This window comes from Balaenoptera borealis (genome assembly GCF_965194805.1).
Source record: "Balaenoptera borealis genome assembly, chromosome: 4".
Lineage (NCBI taxonomy): Eukaryota > Metazoa > Chordata > Mammalia > Artiodactyla > Balaenopteridae > Balaenoptera > Balaenoptera borealis.
This window is the reverse complement of record NC_138861.1, coordinates 86,628,513-86,651,086: the sequence shown is the minus strand read 5'-3', so window position 1 is coordinate 86,651,086 and position 22,574 is coordinate 86,628,513. Positions and strand designations below refer to the sequence as shown.

The following is a 22,574-nucleotide window of genomic DNA, read 5'->3' as shown; positions in this document are numbered from 1 at the left end:
CACCATGGTATAGTGGGGCAGAGTGTGATCTTTAGAATTGGGCCCTGGGTTCAAATTCCCTTCTGCCCCTTTTAGCTGGGTGCCTGTAGACAAATTCTTTACCCCTCTGAGCCTTGGTTTACTCATCTGGAAAATGAGGATTCTTCTACTTATGAGGAAAATTAAATGAAATAAAATGTGTGATCTGCTTTTGCACACGGTCTTTCTTAGGCACTTCTTGGTCTGGTGGGTACTTAGTAAATGTTGATTCCCTCCCCCGCTTTATTCTTTGAAAAATGACCATTAGCATCTGAAGGGAGCCTTGCTTTTTCTTCCTCTCCTTCCTCCTCTCCACCCCTTTCCCCACTGGAGGTCAGATATCCCTCAGGAACAGAGCCAACCTGAGAATTATCCTTAGATGTTCTATTAAGCTTACTGTCACTAAGGTTTAATTTTTGGTTGTTTTGCATGTGATTTTATTTCACATTACTTTGTTTCATGTGAACCACTATGAAATTCCTGAAGGCAAATTTATATGGCAACTAAGATTTTCTTTAAAATGGCTAAAATAAAAATTTTAGGTTCAGAACATTCTTGCAAAGGCACACGTTTAAAACTTATTTGCAAATCATTAATTAGATCATTTTATTTATATTTTAATGTGTTTGGTTTTGTTTTAATTGCTGCAGCTGTTAAAAAATTGAAAGATGTGGAGTATCTGGGGACAGTAGCCAGCGTTTGCCTTCATTCTGACTATGCAGCTGCACTTTTTGAAGGCAAAGTCCAGTTACATTTGGTAAGTATAATTTTGATGTCCTGAGGCCTGCTCAGGTAAGTGATGAACAGCCTAATGTTTTATTATCAAGAACTTTGGTCAAGAAGAGACCATATGCTTTGTGACCACCTAGAGGGGTGGGATAAGGAGGGTTGGAGGGAGCACAAGAGGGAGGAGATATGGGAACATATGTATATGTATAACTGATTCACTTTGTTATACAGCAGAAACTAAGACACCATTGTAAAGCAATGATACTCCAATAAAGATGTTAAAAAAACAAACAAAAAAACCGGCATTAGGGTAAAAACTAGGAAATCTGAATAAAGTATGGAGTTATATTATAAATGATGTATCGATATTCATTATTATTTGTGATAAACGTACCATACTCATGTAACGTGTCAATGATAGGGGAAACCGGGTTTGGGGTATATGAGAACTCTACTATCTTCACACCTTTTCTAAAAATCTAAAAGCATTCTAAAATAAAGATTTATTTATTTATTTATTTATTTTTTTTTAAAGATTTATTTTTAAAAAATAAAAAAAATAAAGAAGCAACCATATGACAGACTAGCTAGAAAGCCAGATATGGATAAAGGATTAACAGAACTCCTTACCCTTCTGCACAAGCTGTTCAGTTAACTCCCAAGCTCTGTTCCCATGAAACCTGACAGAGTTTCAGCTGTGCTACTCACAACATTGCTTATGGTAAAAATGACTGTGTGAACTGCATCTAGGAGGAACTATAAGTAAATTGTAAAAACTAATGGGAATGCCATACGTCTGGCTTCCTGGAATGCACTGACCCATGTATTTGGGCATGTCACCTGTGGGGATCTTGAAACTATGCCTGTTGAGTTGCTCAAGAGATATTGGCCCCTGAAATATGGGGCTTCTCAACCAGGGCATCTCCCACATCTGTTTCTTGGCTCTTTGCTTCTGGGAAGCCAAAGAGACTAGCTACTAGACAACTGCAGAGCCTGCTGCGGAGACTATTCCCATTAAAAGGGATGTTTAATGTGCCCTGCTGGCAAGCTGGGTTCCTTCCTGATATCTTTCTGAGTAAACTGGTCTGTGATAGTTTGGTGAGTCTGAATGTTTAGCTGAACTTAAGAGAAAGACTCTCCCCTACCCCTTAGATGTTGCAAACCAGGTTTATTCAGATAAATCTCTGATCCACTATTATTCTTTATGTTTTAGATAGAAAGTGAAATGTTGGATGCTCAAGAAGAACGTGAGACTCGACTTTTCCCAGCAGTAGATGATAAGTGTCGTATTTTATGCCATGCCTTAACTGGTGATTTCCTCATCTATGGCACAGATGTACGTATTGTCTTCCTTAATATAGGACATGGGGGAATTTCTCATTTTTACTTTGTAATTTGTTTATTACATATGTGTTTATATACATATATTATATAGATATCATATGTGCAATTATAAACATTATATACTTATGTAGAGCACATAGGTGGCGTGATTTGCCAGTGTCAAATGCTTTTGTAACTATAAGCAATTTTGATGGCACAGCGGCTTTGGAGTCTGGACAATCTGGGCTCAGATACTAGCTCTCTTACTTGCTACTTCCTGCTTGATGCCTCCCAGCCTCATTTTCCTTATCTAGATGCTTTAAGGATTTAATTTGATGACAAATGTAAGACACGTCATTCAACTTCAGCTCTCCAGTGCCTACATTTAGTGGGCATTTAATTAAAATTAATTGAATATTGAGAATCCCACTTCAATTTTTTGTCTTTTGAACCACCAGTACCCTGTACTCCTAAATATTACATTAGCCACATATACATAAAACATAGTTTAGTAATAGCATCTTATATTTGTAAAAAGTTTTCAGAGTTTTTCAAAGCATATCATACCTCTTACCTTGCTTAGCCTCTAGAAGAATTCAGTAAAGTTGGTTTAAAAAAAAAAAAAGGCATTGTTTTCCACATTAGAAAACAATTATTCACTGTTTCAAAGGTTCCATTTTCTCACACTTTTTTAAACCGAGTATATTTTAAAACATGCTTATTGCCAGAAGAGAGACTTTTTAAATTTAAGTTTGACCTAAAATAATGAGTCTTTGAGCTAATATACACAAGTAGGGTAGGTTTCATGTATCAGGTAAAGTGGTAAATGATATGGTAAATAAGTAGTAAATATAGTCATAAATATATAAGCAGGAAAGTTTTAGAGATAAGGATACTGAAGATTGAGAGGTTAGTAAGTTTGTAGTAGAGGTGGACTTAACAAGCAAGATTTTCTGATGGAAAATCGACTCTTCCCACCGTGCCACACAGCATTGTGAAGTAAGAACTCAAAGTACAGTAATCTGCCAATAACGTAGCATTTATCTCTGTTTCTTTTTTATTTATTTATTTATTTATTTATTTATTTTTGGCTGTGTTGGGTCTTCGTTTCTGTGCGTGGGCTTTCTCTAGTTGTGGCAAGTGGGGGCCACTCTTCATCGCAGTGCACGGGCCTCTCACTGTCGCGCCCTCTCTTGTTGCGGAGCACAAGCTCCAGACGTGCAGGCTCAGTAGTTGTGTCTCACGGGCCCAGTTGCTCCGCGGCATGTGGAATCTTCCCAGACCAGGACTCGAACCCGTGTCCCCTGCATTGGCAGGCAGATTCTCAACCACTGCACCACCAGGGAAGCCCTCAGTTTCTTTTTTTTATTGAGATATAATTGACATATAACATTATATTAGTTTCAGGTGTGCAGCATAATGATTCAGTATTTGTACGTATTGCAAAATGGTAACCCTCTAGTCAACATCCATCACCACACATAGTTACAAAATCTTTTTTTCTTATAAAATATCTCATTCTTGAGTGATTCTGAAAATATCGGGGGTTTTTAGCAGCTTTATTGAAGTATAATTGTTATACAATAAACCACACTATTGAAAGTCTATAATTTGATAAGTTTTGACATAGGTATATCCTGTGAAAACACCATCAACTTAATCAAAATAGTGAACATATTCAACACCCCGAAAAGTTTTCTCATGACCCTTTATGATTCCTTCCTCCCCTCCCTCCCCACTGAGTGCTTTCTGTCACTATAAATGAGTTTGTCTTCTCTAGAGTTGTATATAAGTGGAATCATATAGTAGGCACTCCTTTTGTCTGGCTCAGTATAATTATTTTGAGATTCATCCATGTTGGTGTGTGTGTCAATAGTTCATTCCTTTTTCTTGCTGGGTAGTATTCCACAGTATGTATATATCATAATTTGCTTATCCATGAACCTATGGATGGACATTGGTGTTACTTCCCAGTAACATTCGTTTGGAATATTTACAAATAAAGCTGCTATAAACAAATTCGTGTTCAAGTCTTTGTATAGACATATGCTTTCTTTTCTCTTGGATAAATACCTAGAAGTAGAATGATATGTCATATAGCAAGTGTATGTTTAACCTTTTAAGAAACTGACAGACTCTTTTCTAAATTAATTGGTTGTACCATTTTACATTCCCATCAACAGTGTATGAGTGCTCCAATTCCTCTACATCCTCACTAACACTTGATATGATCGGTCTTTTACATTTTAGCCACTCTAATAAGTGTGTAGTGATACCTCATTATGATTTTAATTTGCATTTCACTAATGGACTAATGATGTAGAACATCTTTTCATATGCTTATTTGCTAGCTGTATATCTTTGGTGAAGTGTCCAAGTTTTTTGACCATTTCTTTTTTTTTTTAAATTTACTTATTTTATTTATTTATTTTTGGCTGCATTGGGTCTTCATTGCTGCACGCGGGCATTCTCTAGTTGCAGCGAGCAGGGGCTACTCTTCGTTGTGCACGGGCTTCTCGTTGCGGAGCACAGGCTCTAGGCGCGCAGGCTTCAGTAGTTGTTGCACATGGGCTCAGTAGTTGGGGCTTGCGGGCTCTAGAGCGCAGGCTCAGTAGTTGTGGCTCACGGGCTTAGTTGCTCCGTGACATGTGGGATCTTCTCAGACCAGGGCTTGAACCCGTGTCCCCTGCATTGGCAGGCAGATTCTTAACCACTGCGCCACCAGGGAAGCCCTTGACCATTTCTTAATTGGATTGTTTGTTTTCTTATTGAGCTTTGATGGTTCTTCACACATTTTGGATTCAAGTCCCTTATCGGATATATGCTTCACAAGTATTTTCCACCCAGTGCGTGAGTTGTCTTTTCAGTCTCTTAACAGCGTCTTTCAAAGAGGAGAATTTTAAAAATTTTGACCAGGTCCAGTTTATCAATTAATTTTTTTATAGGTTGTGCTTTGGGTGTCATAGCGAAGAAATTTTTGCCTAACCCAAGGTCACAAAGTTTTTCTCTTATGTTTTCTTCTAGAAGCTTTCAACTTTTATGTTTTACATTGAGGTCTGTGATCCATTTTGAGTTAATTTTTGTTTATGCTGTGAGATATGGATCAAAGTATTGTGGGTTTTTTCTGTGCATGTAGCTATTCAGTTGTTCCAGCAATATTTGTTGAAAACACTATTATTCTGTTGAGTCGATTTTGTACTTTTGTCAAAAATCAATTGTCCGTAAATGCACAGATCTTTTTCTGGACTCTCTGTTCATTCTCTTGATCTGTTTATCTATCTTTACATCAGTATCACACTGTTTTGATTACTGTAGCTTTATAATAAGTCTTGAAATCAGGTAGTGTTAGCCCTCTAACTTTTGTGTTTCCTTTTCAAAGTTGTTTTGGCTATCCTCAGTTTTTTGTATTCCCAGTTAAATTTTACAATAAGCTTGTCCAGTTTTACAAAAAACCTGCTGGGATTTTTATTGGGATCATTGTTGAACTTACAGATCAACTGCCATCTTAACAATATTGAGTCTTCCCACGGAGGAACAAGTTATATATCTTCATTTATTTAGATTTTCTTTAATTTCTCTTAGCAATGTTTTGGAGTTTTCTGTGTACAGGTCTTTCACATCTTGTTTCAGATTTATACCTAAGTATTTCATAGTTTGGGTACTCCTGTACATGGTATTGCTTTTTTATTTCAGTTTCTGATTATTCATTTCTAGCATATAGACATGCAACTGACTTTTGTATATTCATCTTGTATCCTGAAACCTAGCTAAACTCACTAGTTCTAGTAGCGTTTTTTTTGGTAGATTCCATTGGATTTTCTATATAGATGATCATGTCATCTGCTAATAAAGATAGTTTTACTTCTTCCTTTTCAATCTGCCTTCTATTCCAATACATTTTTGGATAGAAGCGATGAGAGTAGATGTCTTCGTCTTGTTCTTGACCATTAAGTATGATGTTAGCTGTAGGTCTTTTACAGATTCCTGTTATCAGGTTGAAGAAGTTTTCTTCTATTCCTAGTTTACTAAGAATTTCTATGGATGTTGGATTTTATCAAATGCTTTTTCTCCATCTATTGAAATGATCACATGGGTTTTCTTTTTTAGTTTGTTTATAATTTGTGGATTATATTAATTAATTTTCTAGTGTTAAGCCAACCCAGCATTCCTGGGATAACCCCCACTTGATCATGATGTATTCTTCTTTTTATACATTGTTGAATTCATTTGCTAAAGTTTTATTTCAAATCTTTATATCTACGTACATGAGGGATATTGGTCTGCTGTATTCTTTTCCTATGATGCCTTTGTCTGATTTTAGTATCAGGGTAATGATCGTAGAATGAGTTAGTCATCTTCAATTTTCTGGAAGAGTTGATTAGAATTAGTGTTTTGTTTTTTGTTTGTTTTTTGCTTAAATGTTTGAAAGAATGTGCCAGTGAAGCCTACTGGGTGATCAAGCAATTCCTAGCAGCAGTTGAGTAGTACATGATAGGTTGGCTTGCTGCACTTCCATAGATTCAGCTGGTGAGGAGGAAACAGTCCCAAATAGATGTATACAGCAAGGGAAGATCATGTTATTAGAGCTCCCCACATCCTTAGTGCCACAGGATAATACCAAACCGAAGGGGTCAGATGCTCTTCTAGGCACTCTGTGGTGGAGGACTCAACTCTGCTACAACTAAGTAGTTTATACTCTGCAGCTATACACTAAGAAAGATGAATTGGACAATCCAAGATGAATTGGACATCATTGGAACCAGGGAAGCAGCTGAGAAATTCCTCATGGAAGTCTCCCACAAGACAGAGAGGTGGATGAGAAATGACTCGGTGACAGATTTTCACAAGAGTGCCCATCTCACCACGTTCCTTGTAAGATAACAGAGGATTCTGCCAAGACATGGGTCAGACTACAGTTGAGCCTTGACTCTGTGGCATTGCAAAGTATCCAGGTGCCATGGTGGAGCTGTTCTCCTACGAAGCCTTCTGGGCCTGGAGTTTTTTTTATGGGAAGGTTTTAAACTATAAATTTAATTCCTATAATCAATATCAAAATATTTGGATTATCTGTTTTTTTCATGAGTGAGCTTTGGTGGTTTGTGTTTTTCAAGGAATTTGTCCATTTATCTAACTTATCAAATGTATAGGCATAAAATTATTCATAATATTCCTTATTATCCTTTTAAATATTTGTAGAATCTGTAGTAATATCACCTGTTTCTTTCCTGATTTTGGTAACTTGTGTCATTTTTCCTGATTGGTCTGCCTGGAGGTTTATCAATTTTGTTTTATCGGTCTTTTAGAAGAATGCAACTTTTTGTTTCATTGATTTTCCTCTGTTGTTTTCTGTTTTCTGTTTCATTGATTTCTGCTCTGATCTTTATTTCCTTTCTCCTGCTTATTTTGGCTTTAATTTGTTCTTTTTCTAGTTTCTTAAGATGGAAGCTGAGTTCATTGAGTTGAGACCATTCTTTTCTAATATACTCCCTTAGTGCTAGACATTTTCCCCTAAGTACTATCTTAGCAACATCCCGCAAATTCTGATATGTTGTGTTTTATTTTTATTCAGTTCAAAATGTTTTACAATTTCTCTTTTAATTTCTTCTCTGATTCATGGGTTATTTAGAAGTCCCGTGTTTAGTTTTCAAACAATCGAGATTTTACAGAGATCTTTCTGTTATTGATTTCTGATTTAGTTCTGTTATGGTCAGTGAACATATTTTGTATGACTTGAGTCCTTTTAAATTTGTGAGACTTACTTTATGGTACAGAGTATGATCTGTCTTGGTAAATATTCTTGTGTATTTGGAAAGAATATGCTGTTCTAGAATGTCAGATCAAGGTGGTTGATAATGTTCAAGACTTCTGCAACTTTATATATACTTGTTCTGTCAATTATTGAGAAAATGGTATTGAAAACTCAGATTACAATTGTGGATTTATCTATTTCTCTTTGCAGTTCTGTAAATTTTTTTTAATTTATGTGTATTGAGGCTCTGTTATTAGGTACATAACCATTTAGGATGGTTATGTTCTCTTCATAAATTAGCCCCTTTATCATTTTGAAATGACCCTTTTTATCCCTGGCAATAGTCTTTGCTCTGGAATTGATTTTGCCTGATATTAATATAGCCATTCTAGTTTTTTAGAATGTTATCCTGGTATATATATTTCCATTCTTTTATTTTTAACCATTTGTGTCTTTATATGTAAAATATTTTTCTTGTAGGCACCATATTAATTCTCACAATTTGACAGTCTACCTTTTAATTACAGTGTTTATTTTTTTAATAAATTTATTTATTTATTTATTTTTGGTTGTGTTAGGTCTTTGTTGTTGCACGCGGGCTTTCTCTAGCTGCGGCGAGTGGGGGCTACTCTTTGTTGCGGTGCGCGGGCTTCTCATTGTGGTGGCTTCTCTTGTTGCAGAGCATGGGCTCTAGGCATGCGGGTTTCAGTATTTGTTGCACATGGGCTCAGTAGTTGTGGCTCACAGGCTCTAGAACTCAGGCTCAGTAGTTGTGGCGCACGGGCTTAGTTGCGCCACAGCATGTGGGATCTTCCTGGACCCAGGGCTTGAACCCATGTCCCCTTCATTGGCAGGTGGATCCTTAACCACTGCGCCACCAGGGAAGTCCAATTATGTTGTTTAGACTTTTGAATTTAATGCGATTATCTCTGTGTTTAGGTTCAATCTACCATCTCGCTATTTGTTTTCTATTTGTCCCATCTCTTCTTTGTTGCCTTTTTCCTCTTCTTTTGCCTTCTTTTGGATTGTGTATTTTTTATTATTCAATTTTATCTCATTCATTGACCTTATTAGCTACAACTCTTATTTTAGTGGTTGTTTTAGGTTTTGTAGTATACATCCATAATTTATCACAGGCTACCTTCAAGTGACATTATACCTTGTAAGGTATAGTGAATAGTATAAGTTCATTTATTAGAATAGTATGTGTCCCCTCCTACCTCTGCTGTTGCTGTCATACATTTTACTTTTACAGGTATTATAAACCCCATAATACACTGATATTAGTTTTGTTTAAACAATCAATTAAGAGATTTACATAATAAAAAATATCTTATATATTTCTCCATATAGTTACCATTTTTGGTGCCCTTCATTCTATTATGTGGATCCATAGTTCCAGCTGGTATCATTTTCCTTCCACTGAAGGACTTCCTTTATCACTGTTTGTAGTGCTGGTCTGCTGGTGATGAATTCTTTTGCTTTCATGTCTGAAAACATCTTTATTTCACCTGCATTTTTGAAAAATATTTTTGCTAGATATAGAATTGTAGGTTGACAGTTTTTTCTTTCAGTACTTTAAAGATGTTGCTCCTCTGTCTTCTTGCCTGCATTATTTCTAATGAGAAATCGGTCATCTTTATCTTTGTTCCTCTGTGTGTAAGCTGTCTTTTTCCTCTGGCTTCTTTTAATACTTTATCACTGGTTTTGAGCAATTTGATTGTGATCTGTCTTGATGTAATTTTCTTCATATTTCTTTGCTTGAGGTTGTTGAATCCACAGGCTTATAGCTTTAATAAAATTTAGAGTATTTTCAGCCATTATTTCTTCAAATATTGTTTTCTCCCTCTGTTTGCATTCCAATTTCAGAAACTCCAATTATACATATATTAAACCACTTTAAATTATCCCACAGTTGATGCTCTTTAAATTTTTTTCTCAATTTCATTTTGGATAATTTCTACTGCTGTATTTCAAGGTCACTAGCCTTTTTTTTTTTTTTAAGGAATTCCTTTATTTTATTTATTTATTTATTTATTTTTTGGCTGTGTTGGGTCTTCGTTTCTGTGCGAGGGCTTTCTCTAGTTGCGGCAAGTGGGGGCCACTCTTCATCGCGGTGCGCGGGCCTCTTACTATTGCGGCCTCTCTTGTTGTGGAGCACAGGCTCCAGACGCGCAGGCTCAGTAGTTGTGGCTCACGGGCCTAGTTGCTCCGCGGCATGTGGGATTTTCGCAGACCAGGGCTCGAACCTGTGTCCCCTGCATTGGCAGGCAGATTCTCAACCACTGTGCCACCAGGGAAGCCCTCACTAGCCTTTTTTTCTGTCATGTTTAATCTGCCAGTAGTTTCATCCATCGTATTTTTCATTTCAGACATGGTAGCTCACCTGAAGAAGATATATTAGAGTCTGTTTTTGTATCTTCCATGTCTCCACTTACCTTTTTAAACGTATGCCATGCAGTGATATTAACTGTTTTAGTTACATTGTCTGCTAATTCTAATATCCGGGTCAGTTTTGATTGATCAGTTATTCTCCTTAATATGGGTTATGTTTTCCTACTTCTTTGCACTCATGGTACTTTCACCTTTTGGGGTGCTGGATGTTTTTGTATTCCTAAAAATACTCTTTGAGTATTGAGCTTTGTTCTGGGATGCAGTTAATTTGCTTGGAAACAGTTTGACCCTTTTGAGTCTGCTTTTGTGATTTGTTAGGTAGGTGTGAAACACTGCTTAGTCTACAGCTAATTACTTCCCACTTTTGAGGCAAGATCTTCCTGAATACTCTACCCAATATCCCATGAATTATGTTTTCCAGTCTGGCTATTGGGAACAGTCACTGTTCCCAGTCCTGTGTGAGTGCCAGTCACTGTTCACTCTAATCCTTTTGGATGGTTCTTTTTCCTGGCTTCAGCAGTTTTCTCATATTTATGCAGTGATTAGTTCTCTGCTGAAGACTCAAGGTAGACCCTCTGAAGATCTCCAAGGTTCTCTCTCAGTGCAGCTTTCTCCTCTCTGGCACTATACCCTGCAAAGTCGAGCCGCCTCCTTCCCTGCCCCCACTGGATTCTCAGCTCTATCTCCTCACCTCAGGGAATCATGTTCCACCTCAGGGAATCATGTTCTTCCCTTTGCCATGGCTTGAAAACTCTCTCAAGGCGAAAGCTGGAGCATTCACAGGACTTACCTTGTTTGTTTGTTTCCCATCTCTCAGAGATCATTTTCCTTTGTTGCCTTATTCCAATAACTTAAAAACTGTTTTTTCATGTATTTTGCCTGTTATTTTTGGTCATTTTGGGTGGGAAAGTTAAATCACGTCTGTTATTCCATCTTGGCCTGAATAGAAATCTAAGATATTATCATGTGTTTTTATTTCAATTAAACTTTTTTATTTTGAGATCAATGTAGATTCACATGAAGTTGTAAGAAACAATACAGAGAGATCCTAATAAACCCTTTTCCTAGTTTCCCCCAATGGTAGTATTACATTGCATATCACAACCAGGGTATTGACATTAATAGTCAAGATACAGAACAATTCTGTCACTACAAGGATCCTTCATGTTGCTGTTTTATCTCCACATCCACTTTCCTCCTGCCCCCACCTCATCCTTAATCCCTGGTAACAAATAATCTGGCTTTTCTGGTGTATTCCAATGATCTATGTGTCTATCCCTCCACCAGTACTACAGAATCTTGATTGCTGTAGCTATAAAAAAAAGTCTTGAAATTTAATAGACTAATTTTCCCACTATATTTTTTCAAGAATGTTTTAACTATTTTAGTTCCTTTGCTGGTCCATATAAATTTTAGAATAATCTTGTCTGTGTCTATAAAAAAATCTTCCTGAGATTTTTGTTGGAATTATATTAAACCTGTATATAAGTTCAGGAGAAGTAACATGTTTACTATGACACCAATCCATGAATACAGTACACCTCTCCATTTATTCAGATGTTCTTTAATTCTTTCATTTGTGTTTTTTAGTTTTCAGCACACAAATCCTATGCATGCTTTGTTGAATTTACACCTAAGTATTTAATTTTTTTGAGTGATTGTAAATGATACATTTTTAAATTTTGATGTCTACATGTTCTTTGCTAACATATAGAACTACAATTGATTGTATCTGGTGGGTTTTGGTTTATTTTTTATTTTAAACTTAATTTTCTAATTTATTAATTAACAGCAAAAATAAAGTAACGTGACTTGAAAGTCACTCTTAAACAATAAGGGTATTTCTTGCAAGTGGAAAATCTGAAAAGTCAATTAAGCTTTAATATCACTAAGAATGTTAGAATTAATAGACTGTTGAATCACATGTGCATTCTCATTTTACTAATTTTCTTAGGTCTGTACTTTGCTCATATAGTAAATATTATTCTTAGATTCTTCCTTGATCAAAAATATGACATTTTTTTCTTTAAGTTAGGAAATATGTTTAACATAAATGCTGAAAGTCTATATTTTCTTGACAACCTTTTATTTCTATGACTGTATTTTTTTTAGACTGGTGTCATTCAGTATTTCTACATTGAAGACTGGCAATTTGTTAATGATTATCGACATCCTGTCAGTGTGAAAAAGATTTTTCCTGACCCAAATGGGACCAGATTAGTTTTCATTGATGAAAAAAGTGATGGATATGTCTACTGTCCAGTAAGTCGAGAAAAGTTTTCAAATGCTTGTTTTTAAAAAACGCAACATATGAAGAAAAAAGTGTTTTTAAAATATATTCCATATGTAAGATCATTTTCTCTTAAACCTTGCCAAGGATTGTAGTACTTTGTTATCATGTTTGTGATATCATATTTGTGATCCGTTTTCATGACTATTTACATCAAGAAAAGTTTTTCCATTATTTTGCCATTTTTCAGTGTTAAAAATCTTCAGAGAGATTTTTTTAGTGGAAAGAATAGTTGTTATATTCTGCACCATTTCTAACCTTATTTACTGCACAACATTACAGTGTATCTTCAGGTACATGAGTTTTCTCTCTAGAAATGCAATAGCTTCAGAGGGCAGGGACTGTTCTCTGTCCTTTCTGCCCAGCTCAGTTGATTTCCCTCTTCCCTTAAAGATCCTGAACATAAAGGAAAGGTATTTTTGTATTAGGTGATTGAAAACAGATGAACCCATTTTTAGACTTAATTACTCTTATTTTTAAACATCCTTAACTTTTTTGAGAATAGATTTAGATAAAGGAAATGTTGTGCTTTTACATCATCTACTATACTTGAATTTTTCATTTACTTTTGATATCCAGTTAATGACTTGTATGTTGTTGGTCACAGTTCACACAACCTACAGCTGCTCTTGGACCCACCCTTAATAACTGTTCGTCTGTGCTTCACAGTGAAGACATGATTCAATGAAGACAGCTCTCCCCTCACAATACACTCTCCTAGATATAAAGACTTCCTTCCTTCTGTTTCTGTCTCTCTCTCTCTCCTCTCCTCCCTTCCTTTCTTTATCTTCCCTTCATTTTTTTTCTTTTTCTTTTCTTTCTTTGACAAATGTAACAGGTTTCCATGGGTGTCTGAATTATTTATGCCAAGTTCCTAATATTCTAGTTCTTATTCAACCCATTTCTCGATCACAGAACAAATGAGGAAAAATGACCTAAATATAAAGATGACCTTGCGTTCCCTCTACTTAATAAGGAAATTCGGTCTGTAGAGATTCCCTTTCTGGAACAGGGTATAAGGAAGTTAAGCTGCCTTGCTTCCTATGTGGGTTCACCCCGGGTGGGGTCTGCTGTTTAGACAGCAGAGGGTAGCAGGGTGCAGCGGGCATGGACAGGACTAAGAGTGAGAAGAGGGGTCTGACGGCTCGGAGAAGGGCCAGGGGTAAGACCTGTCCCAGACAAGTTGATGTTTTTTCTTTCTCCTTTTACAGTTCTCCTTTCCTTGATAATTTCTGTCAAAGAGGCTAGTGTGACCTCCTTCCTGGGGTTGGGACGAGGTTTCAGTGAGCTGATTTTTCCAAACATATTATCAGGCATAGGGTAGCTGTTTAGCAGGGGTTAGTTAAAGCTCTGCCCTCTTTACCTCTTTATCACAACTTAAAACCCTCACATTCCAGAATTTTGTCACCTGTTGCTGCTCATCCCCAATCCCTTTTCCAAGTCTAACCTGCAACTCAGTTAAGTTAAAAAGAAAAACCCTGGTGAAACAAATCCGCACAAAAGAATGACTCCACGGGGGCATAGCCCCTCCCTAACCCAACATGGGGTTGGGTGTGAACTTCTTTCCAAGTTAGGGTCTCATTGGTAGGTTAGAATTTTAGGCTGTTGGACAAGATATCCGAGGGGTACCCACAGGAGCAGTCCCTCTTTTAAATAATACCCAGTCTTGCCTAGGAGTAAGGCCAGCCTGGCAGGGAAGGGAAAGGAGAGCTTGTGGTGCAGAGCCTCCCCACACCTCAGACACAAGAGGAAGTTATGCTAAGGCCCTTGGACTCTTGACCAGAGTGCTGTGCTTTTTTTTTTTTTTATTTTAACACTCACCCTGTCATAGTGTGCTACTATTGCAGCTTACTTTTTCATCCAACTTCAAAGTGAGAAAAACATTGCTTCTGTGATGTACATATATGAAAGTATATAATAATTCAAACTACAACTATTCCTCTTTAAAATTCTCATATATACTCGCAATTTCTCTTCATATGTACATTTATTCAACCTCTTTTCCTTCACTGTGTGGATGGTAAGGAAGTGACTCCTGTCATACATTAGAATTGGGAGAGATGGCTTTTTTCTTACATGTGCCCTAATGAAAACCTTGCACCCCATCACTCCCTATATACCCATAAAGGATGACTTGTGATATACTGTAGGAAGTTCATAAACAGAGGCTGTAGAGTATAGTAGTTTAGTGCATGGGCAGACAGACAAACCTGGATTTGAGATTAGTAATAATGACAACTAATAGTTCTGTGCTGAGTATGCTGTACATATATCAGGGATTTCTTTTAATCCTTACAGCAGCCCCAGAGATAAACACTCCTATCTTGCCATTTTACAGGTGGAGAAATTAAGGCATAGAAAAGGTAAGTCACTTGTCCAAGGTCACACAGTCAGCACATGGTATCAGTGGTGTGAGACTAGGCCGGCTTCCTCCAGGGCTCTCACTTTGATTGGATTCCCAGTTTCCCCATCTATAAAATGAATATGGTTCCAGGACCTACTTTGTAGATTGTATAAAAATTAAATGGGATAATGCACATAAAGCTTTCAGTACAGCATCTGCCACATAGTAAGCATTTAACAAATGGTTACCCCCTTTAAAACATTTCTACCATCTAGCAGTGGTGTGCTCATCCTTACAAACTGAGAGTCAGTATGACATAGTGGTTAGAAGCATAGACTGTGGAGCCAGACTGCCTGGTTCAAATCCTGACTCTTCAACATATTAGCTGTGTGACTTTGGGCAGATTTCTGTGTGCCTCAGTTTCTTCATCTGCAAAATGGGCATAATAGTATCGTCTTATAGAGTAAGAGATTAGAATTCAATATATTAAATTATAATCTATTAAATTATATATATACTTACATATCTTAAAGTAATTCTATATATTAAATTCAATAAGTATAATTTACAAAAAGTAATTTATAAAGTAAATTAAGTAAATATAAGTACAATAAGTATAATTAAATATAAGTACACTACCTGGTAAGCAACACTATCCAATAGAAATGTAATTTGAACTACCTATATAATTTAAAATTTTCTACTAGTCACATTTTTTAAAAAAGGTAAAAAGAAACAGGTGAAATTAATTTTAATAATATTTTTAATTTAACCCAATATTATCATTTCAGTATGCAATCAACATAAAAATTATTAATGAGATGTTTTACACTCTTTTTTTCATACTAACTCCTTGAGATCTGGTGGGTAGTTTACACTTCCCCACATCTCAATTTGGACTAGACACATTTCAGTGCTTAAGAGCCACATGTGGATATTAAATAGTGGCCATACTGTATTGTATGGCTGTATAATATTAGTTATTATTTATAGGAATTTTATATTTCATTCTTATTTTGAGAGGAAGATAGATTAGAGAGGAGGCAGGTGTTTCTTAGCTCCACATTGAGGATATATATAAGCCTATCTGCCTGAGGAATATGTGGAATCGGAATATGTGGACTGATTTTTTTTAATAGCTTTTATTACTGTAACTACAGTTTATGTTTGTTGGAATTGCACTGTAGAGAAGTTTTTGAAATAAAACATACCCAGTGTAATTTATTTAGATCTCAAATCATATACAGATTAATTTGTTTCTTCTCTAGTTGGAGCATTTCTGTACCCAGTATTATCGAAAATTTTCTAAGCACAAGTGTGTTCATAGTTTAAATTTCCGTCATCTTGAGCAACTTCAACTTTTTTTTCTTAACCTGAAGTTTTGTGTCCAGACTTGAAGTTTTTCCTGCAAATTCACCGAATTTTAGATAAAATCCTTGATTTTCCATATAACTACAGTTTTTTTTCAAGCCAGACCTATAGGAATGGGAAAAGAAACTTTTCTTCCTTTATCTTGGGGTGTTGCTGAGTTGAATGTGGGTTGGTAAGCTTTGCCAGCTAAGGCTGTAGACAGACTCCTTCCTACCAAGGCAAATGATAATAGTTTAAGTACAGACTTGGGGCAAATCTGTAAATCCTTATTTTGTAGGTTAATGATGCTACCTATGAGATTCCAGATTTTTCACCAACCATTAAAGGTGTTCTTTGGGAAAACTGGCCAATGGATAAAGGTGTGTTTATTGCCTACGATGATGATAAGGTGTACACTTACGTCTTTCACAAGGACACTATACAAGGTACTTAATCACTTTTTTGTACATTTACTGAGAAATACATTTCCACTGCAGTGAAATTAAAACATTCCTTTCTGATGTGTGTGCTGAGTATTAGCTTTCAGCATTAAGAGGTCTGTTTTATAATATAGGATCCAAGGTCATTTTGGCTGGTGGCACCAAAGTTCCCTTCTGTCATAAACCTTTGCTGTTATATAACGGAGAATTGACCTGCCAGACGCAGAGTGGAAAAATAAACAACATCTACCTTAGCACCCACAGCTTCCTCCACAGTTTAAAAGATGTGGGGCTTAATGATCTGAGGCAGATGCTGACGCAGACTTTAATGCTAAAAAGGTATGGTTTTAAACACTTCTCATGGGGCCTCTCATTTGCTTTTGTGATTTTAAAGGTCAACTTCCATTAAAATAGTTAGAGGTAATAGTATTTACCTCGTTTACTTCACAGGATTAATGTGAGGCTCAGATAAGATGATGGATATGAGAATGTATATAAATTCTAAGGGAAGTACTTTTGTACAATACTATCGGTGCTTTATTCCAAGAAAAGCCGTTCAGAACAAAAAGGTTTCTCATCACCCAAATAGCACAGTTACTGTGAAATTCTAATAAACATAATTATTTCAACACTCTTAATTTCATCATAACAAAGTTTGATTTTACCTTACTTGAGATTTCTTTTTCCTGCTATTTCCTCTCACCTCTTAGGGCCACTGTGAATTCCTTTGTGGTTCTGATTCTTCTCACCATCTCTTAAATGTTGCTCTTCCTCAGGGTCCCTTGAGCTCCTTTCTTCTCTTCTCACTCTAATTATTCTTCCAGAGTGAATCTCCTCAAAGATGGTTTCAGTACCATCTATACGAGGCTGACTCCAAAATGTGCATCCTTGACTTAAACCTGTGTTTACCACTGCCTCCCAGTCATGTGTAGTTGGGAGTCCAGGAGTTCCTCAAACTTGCCTCATCATCTTCCCCAGCCTCCTCTTCTCCCCCTGCCCTAATCACATGGTGCACATGCCCTACCACCCACCCACTCCCACACATACCCACATACCCACACACACCCACACACCCTCACACACACACACATACACCCTCCCCCACACACACACCCTCACACACACACCCTCGCACACACACCCACACACCCTCACACACACACACCCTCACACACACACACACTCACACACACTCACACCCTCACACACACACACACCCACACACACACACACACACACACACACACACACACCCCACACACACACACATACCCCAGGTCCTTTTGTCCTCTGCTATTCCCCCACCTTAACTCAGGCCCTCACGTGGAGTAATGTATATCGGAACCACTTCCTGACTGCTCTCTCTGCTGGTAGCCTCATGACAATCTAATCTATTCTCTACACACTTTGGAAAATGTGAATCTGATCCTCTCATTTCCCTGGTGAAGATCTTCCAGTGACTTCCTGTTGCCTTTAGGAAGAAACCCCTGCTTCTCGGGACCTCAGCATGACACGCTAGGCTTATGATGATTTAATACTAGCCTCATCTGTCCCCACTCCTCCACGCCTCTCTGTGCGCTGACTGCTTGGATTCAGTATATTTCATGATTTCTTGCCTTGGCACGAGCCACTTTCTCATCCTGGGCTGCCCCTCCCTGTCTCTGTAGATAGTAACTCCTCATTCTTTACCATACAGCGGAGCCATCTCCTCCTCCAGGAAGCCTTCCCAGAAGCCCTGACCACTGTCAGTCTCGGTCAGGGCCTTTCCAATGTGTTGCCTCAGAGCCAGGATCCCGTGTGGAGAGTGGTTTAGAACACGTTATCGCTTACTGCTGTGTGACCTGGGCTGGATTTTTAAGGCCTCTAAGCCTCACTTTCTTCATCTCTAAAGGAGAATAATAATAATACATAGTGTCATTAGGGTGATCCAGCAAGAGAATTTATACAAAGCACTTAGCACAAAGATTCACATATTGTAGGCACTCCGGTACCTTTGTCATACTGTGTCATAGGCATCTGTTTTCTTACCTGTCTCTTCCACCTTCCCCAAGTATGACTGCCTAAAGGACAGTGATTTGCATTTGAGCCTTACGTCTTGGTTCCTGGCACATAACGGTGCTCAGTGAATGTGTGTTGGATGGAAAAATGCATCAGTGAATAGAGGGGAAGGCGTAACATATTCATTAATGTAGGGGTTCCACAAAAAGTCTCACTGGCATTTATGGTTAAGTTTTATACCAGAGGTCAGCAAGCTTTTTCTGTTATGGTCCAGGTGGTAAGTATTTTCAGGCATTAAGGACCATAGGGTCTGTCACACCTACTCAGGTCAGCTGTTGCAGTGCAAGTGCAGCCAAGAGAGTCCGTAAAGAGCGGGCGGGTGAGCGTCTGTGCTCCACTCACACTTTATTCCCCAAAACAGGCAGCTGTGGGCCATAGTTTGCTGACCCCTGTTTTAAAAGTTCCCAATTTATAGGAATAGAGTACTAATTTTATTAGACTTATGTGAGAACAAAAATAATTTTCATCTGTGTGTGAAGTAAACCGAAAATAAATAAACAGAATTAGTTGTTGATGAGGGAAGGTGGTTATACAGAATAGATTCAGATTAATTCAAGAAGTTCAAGAAAAAACATCTGCATAAAACTGGAAGAAAAGTTTATATAGCTTTTCATCACTTGAAAATGATGAAAGATTAAGAAATGTTTCTGCAAAATTTATCTAGGGCATAACATTAAATTATATACAATCTGAAAATTGCCTCATAGGGGGCAAATAGAGCTCCCTGATTAAGCTTATGTACTCACCTGCTAGGTTTTCTGATGCTTGGGAAATGTGCAAGACTCTGAATGATCATGCTGCCTGGAATGAGTTGGCCAGAGCTTGTCTACACCACATGGAAGTGGAGTTTGCAATCCGTGTTTATCGGACAATTGGAAACGTTGGCATGGTGATGTCCTTGGAACAAATAAAGGTAAACGGCATCTTATGGGAATTATCAGATTAGCATCTAAATGGTGTTTAGTCAAACATTTAAAGTTTCTGCAGTTACTCTTACCTAACTCGTAAACAAATTAAACGATAGACCACTACCACTTCCTCCTAAGTACAGTCCTTAAATAAAAAACCCTTGTATTTCTTCTCATTAAAACTGCTTTTATTTGTAGGGAATAGAGGACTACAATCTTTTGGCAGGACATCTTGCCATGTTTACTAATGATTTCAACCTGGCTCAGGACCTGTACCTGGCATCCAGCTGTCCCATTGCTGCCCTGGAGGTATGGCAGCAAATGAGGGGGAAAACACGCAAAGAGGCTCTCACCTTTTGTAGAGTTAAAATCTCTCAGCACCAGATACCACATGCCTTCCCCCTCCTAGAATTCAGACTTCAGCTTTAAGAATGCCTGAGTATTCATTAACTTCAGAAATATTTTCACTCTGCATTCTCTGGGGCCATGAAAGGCATGGTATTGTAACATTACCAAATGATTTAAAGTCAGACTGTGTCCAGAGAGGACAGATTCCATAACCTACAAAAACGCATACAAATAAAAACAGCCACCATTTCTTTCTTTCTTTCTTTCTTTTATAGACAAAGATGTATATTTAAGAGTATTTGTTTTTTTGTTTTTCTTAACATCTTTATTGGAGTATAATTGCTTTACAATGGTGTGTTAGTTTCTGCTTTATAACAGAGTGAATCAGCTGTACACATACATATATCCCTATATCTCCTCCCTCTTGCGTCTCCCTCCCACCCTCCCTATCCCACCCCTCTAGGTGGTCACAGAGCACCGAGCTGATCTCCCTGTGCTATGTGGCTGCTTCCCACTAGCTATCTGTTTTACATTTGGTAGTGTATATATGTCCATGCCACTCTCTTACTTTGTCCCCGCTTACCCTTCCCCCTCCCTGTGTCCTCAAGTCCATTCTCTAGTCTGCGTCTTTATTCCTGTCCTGCCCCTAGGTTCTTCAGAACCATTTTTTTTTTTTTTAGATTCCATATGTATGTGTTAGCATACAGTATTCATTTTTCTCTTTCTGACTTACTTCACTCTGTATGAGAGACTCTGGGTCCATCCACCTCACTACAAATAACTCAATTTCGTTTCTTTTTATGGCTGAGTAATATTCCATTGTATATATGTGCCACATCTTCTTTAGCCATTCATCTGTCGATGGACACTTAGGTTGCTTCCATGTCCTGGCTATTGTAAATAGAGCTGCAGTGAACATTTTGGTACATGACTCTTTTTGAATTATGGTTTTCTCAGGGTATATGCCCAGTAGTGGGATTGCGGGGTCATATGGTAGTTCTATTTGTAGTTTTTTAAGGAACCTCCATACTGTTCTCCATAGTGGCTGTATCAATTTACATTCCCACCAACAGTGCAAGAGGGTTCCCTTTTCTCCACACCCTCTCCAGCATTTATTGTTTGTACATTTTTTGATGATGGCCATTCTGATTGGTGTGAGGTGATACCTCACTGTAGTTTTGATTTGCATTTCTCTAATGATTAGTGATGTTGAGCATCCTTTCATGTGTTTGTTGGCAATGTGTATATCTTCTTTGGAGAAATGTCAATTTAGGTCTTCTGCCCATTTTTGGATTGGGTTGTTTGTGTTTTTGATATTGAGCTGCATGAGCTGTTTGTAAATTTTGGAGATTAATCCTTTGTCAGTTGCTTCATTTGCAAATATTTTCTCCCATTCTGAGGGTTGTCTTTTCGTCTTGTTTATGTTTTCCTTTGCTGTGCAAAAGCTTTTAAGTTTCATTAGGCCCAATTTGTTTATTTTTGTTTATATTTCCATTTCTCTAGGAGGTGGGTCAAAAAGGATCTTGCTGTGATTTATGTCATAGAGTGTTCTTCCTGTGTTTTCCTCTAAGAGTTTTATAGTGTCTGGCCTTACATTTAGGTCTTTAATCCATTTTGAGTTTATTTTTATGTATGGCTTTAGGGAGTGTTCTAATTTCATTCTTTTACATGTAGCTGTTCAGTTTTCCCAGCACCACTTATTGAAGAGGCTGTCTTTTCTCCATTGTATATTCTTGCCTCCTTTATCAAAGATAAGGTGACCATAGGTGCATGGGTTTAGCTCTGAACAGCCACCATTTATTGAGTGCTCACACGTGCCAGGCACTTGTTTAAGCATTGACATATTTTAATTCATTTAATCTTCACAGCAGTCCTGTGAGATAATACTATTATTTTCTCTGTTTTCCAAATGGGAAAATAGAGGCGCATTTATCTTTTATTTATTATGTGAAACTCTCTTGTGTATGAAGAGGGGGCTAAGGCTTGTGTATCATCACTAGTTTCCCAGAGGTGAGTGTTGCAGGGGAAGGGTCAGAACGAAGTGAAGGACTTAGTTCAGCGCAAGGAAGGAGAGAGCTGTGGCTGTGTAGAGTAGCGGTTAAGAACGTGGATTTTAGAGTCGGACATGGCTGGGTTCAGATCCCAGCTCTGTGTAACCTTGGACAAGTTATTTCATCTGTCTGTGCCCTAGATCCCATTTAAAGGAGGGATAACAATATCTAGCCCACAGGGTGTTGTAAAGATTTAAGGATGAGATTAGATCTTTTGGAACAGTGCCTGACGGGCTGTAAAGACAGAGATGGTGGCTGCTGACACATTATTTCACCCCAGCCCGCATTTCTACAACCACATAGAGGGAAGCATATGTGCTGTTGATTTCACAGCTTCTCTTTTCAAATTGTTCTATAGCAAATTTTCATTTTTAAATTTTAAGTGGACTAAATTACTTTTGTTTTAAGAAAAAATTAGATAATTTTACAACACTATTTGAGATCACTGGGGACACCCTGAGAAATTTTCAGAACTTGGATTGGTAAGCACTGAAGTAGGAACATGGCTGCACTGAGTGAGGGCAACGTGTCATCCCAGCTCTTCTGCATTAGCTGTGGACACTTGTGTGCTG

At 37.6% G+C, this 22,574-nt stretch overlaps 1 protein-coding gene and 2 long non-coding RNA genes across 14 annotated transcripts in view; 2 read left to right on the top strand and 1 right to left on the bottom strand.

Annotated features, from left to right (window-relative positions):
- KLHL5 (kelch like family member 5) overlaps positions 1-22,574 on the top strand; it is a 187,984-nt gene that overhangs the window by 130,065 nt on the left and 35,345 nt on the right. For 11 of the 12 annotated variants that reach the window (XR_014244094.1, XM_082390390.1, XM_082390380.1 and 8 more), the window contains 7 exons: positions 669-775; positions 1,961-2,083; positions 12,326-12,475; positions 16,496-16,643; positions 16,772-16,976; positions 19,449-19,608; positions 19,802-19,912. Coding sequence is in view for 11 of the 12 variants with exons in the window: in XM_082390390.1 (XP_082246516.1) it covers positions 669-775; positions 1,961-2,083; positions 12,326-12,475; positions 16,496-16,643; positions 16,772-16,976; positions 19,449-19,608; positions 19,802-19,912 (1,004 nt within the window). In the remaining variant the exon portion in view is untranslated. The remainder of the gene's footprint in view (positions 1-668; positions 776-1,960; positions 2,084-12,325; positions 12,476-16,495; positions 16,644-16,771; positions 16,977-19,448; positions 19,609-19,801; positions 19,913-22,574) is intronic. The other variant, XM_082390391.1, reaches the window with a different exon arrangement.
- LOC309628128 lies at positions 2,091-4,089 on the top strand. The gene is made up of 2 exons (XR_014244189.1): positions 2,091-3,118; positions 3,419-4,089. It is a non-coding gene; the product is annotated as an uncharacterized lncRNA (long non-coding RNA).
- On the bottom strand, positions 4,192-17,698 carry LOC309628109. Its single transcript, XR_014244170.1, has 3 exons — positions 17,341-17,698; positions 10,133-11,152; positions 4,192-9,806 (listed from the first exon to the last, which is right to left on the bottom strand). It is a non-coding gene; the product is annotated as an uncharacterized lncRNA (long non-coding RNA).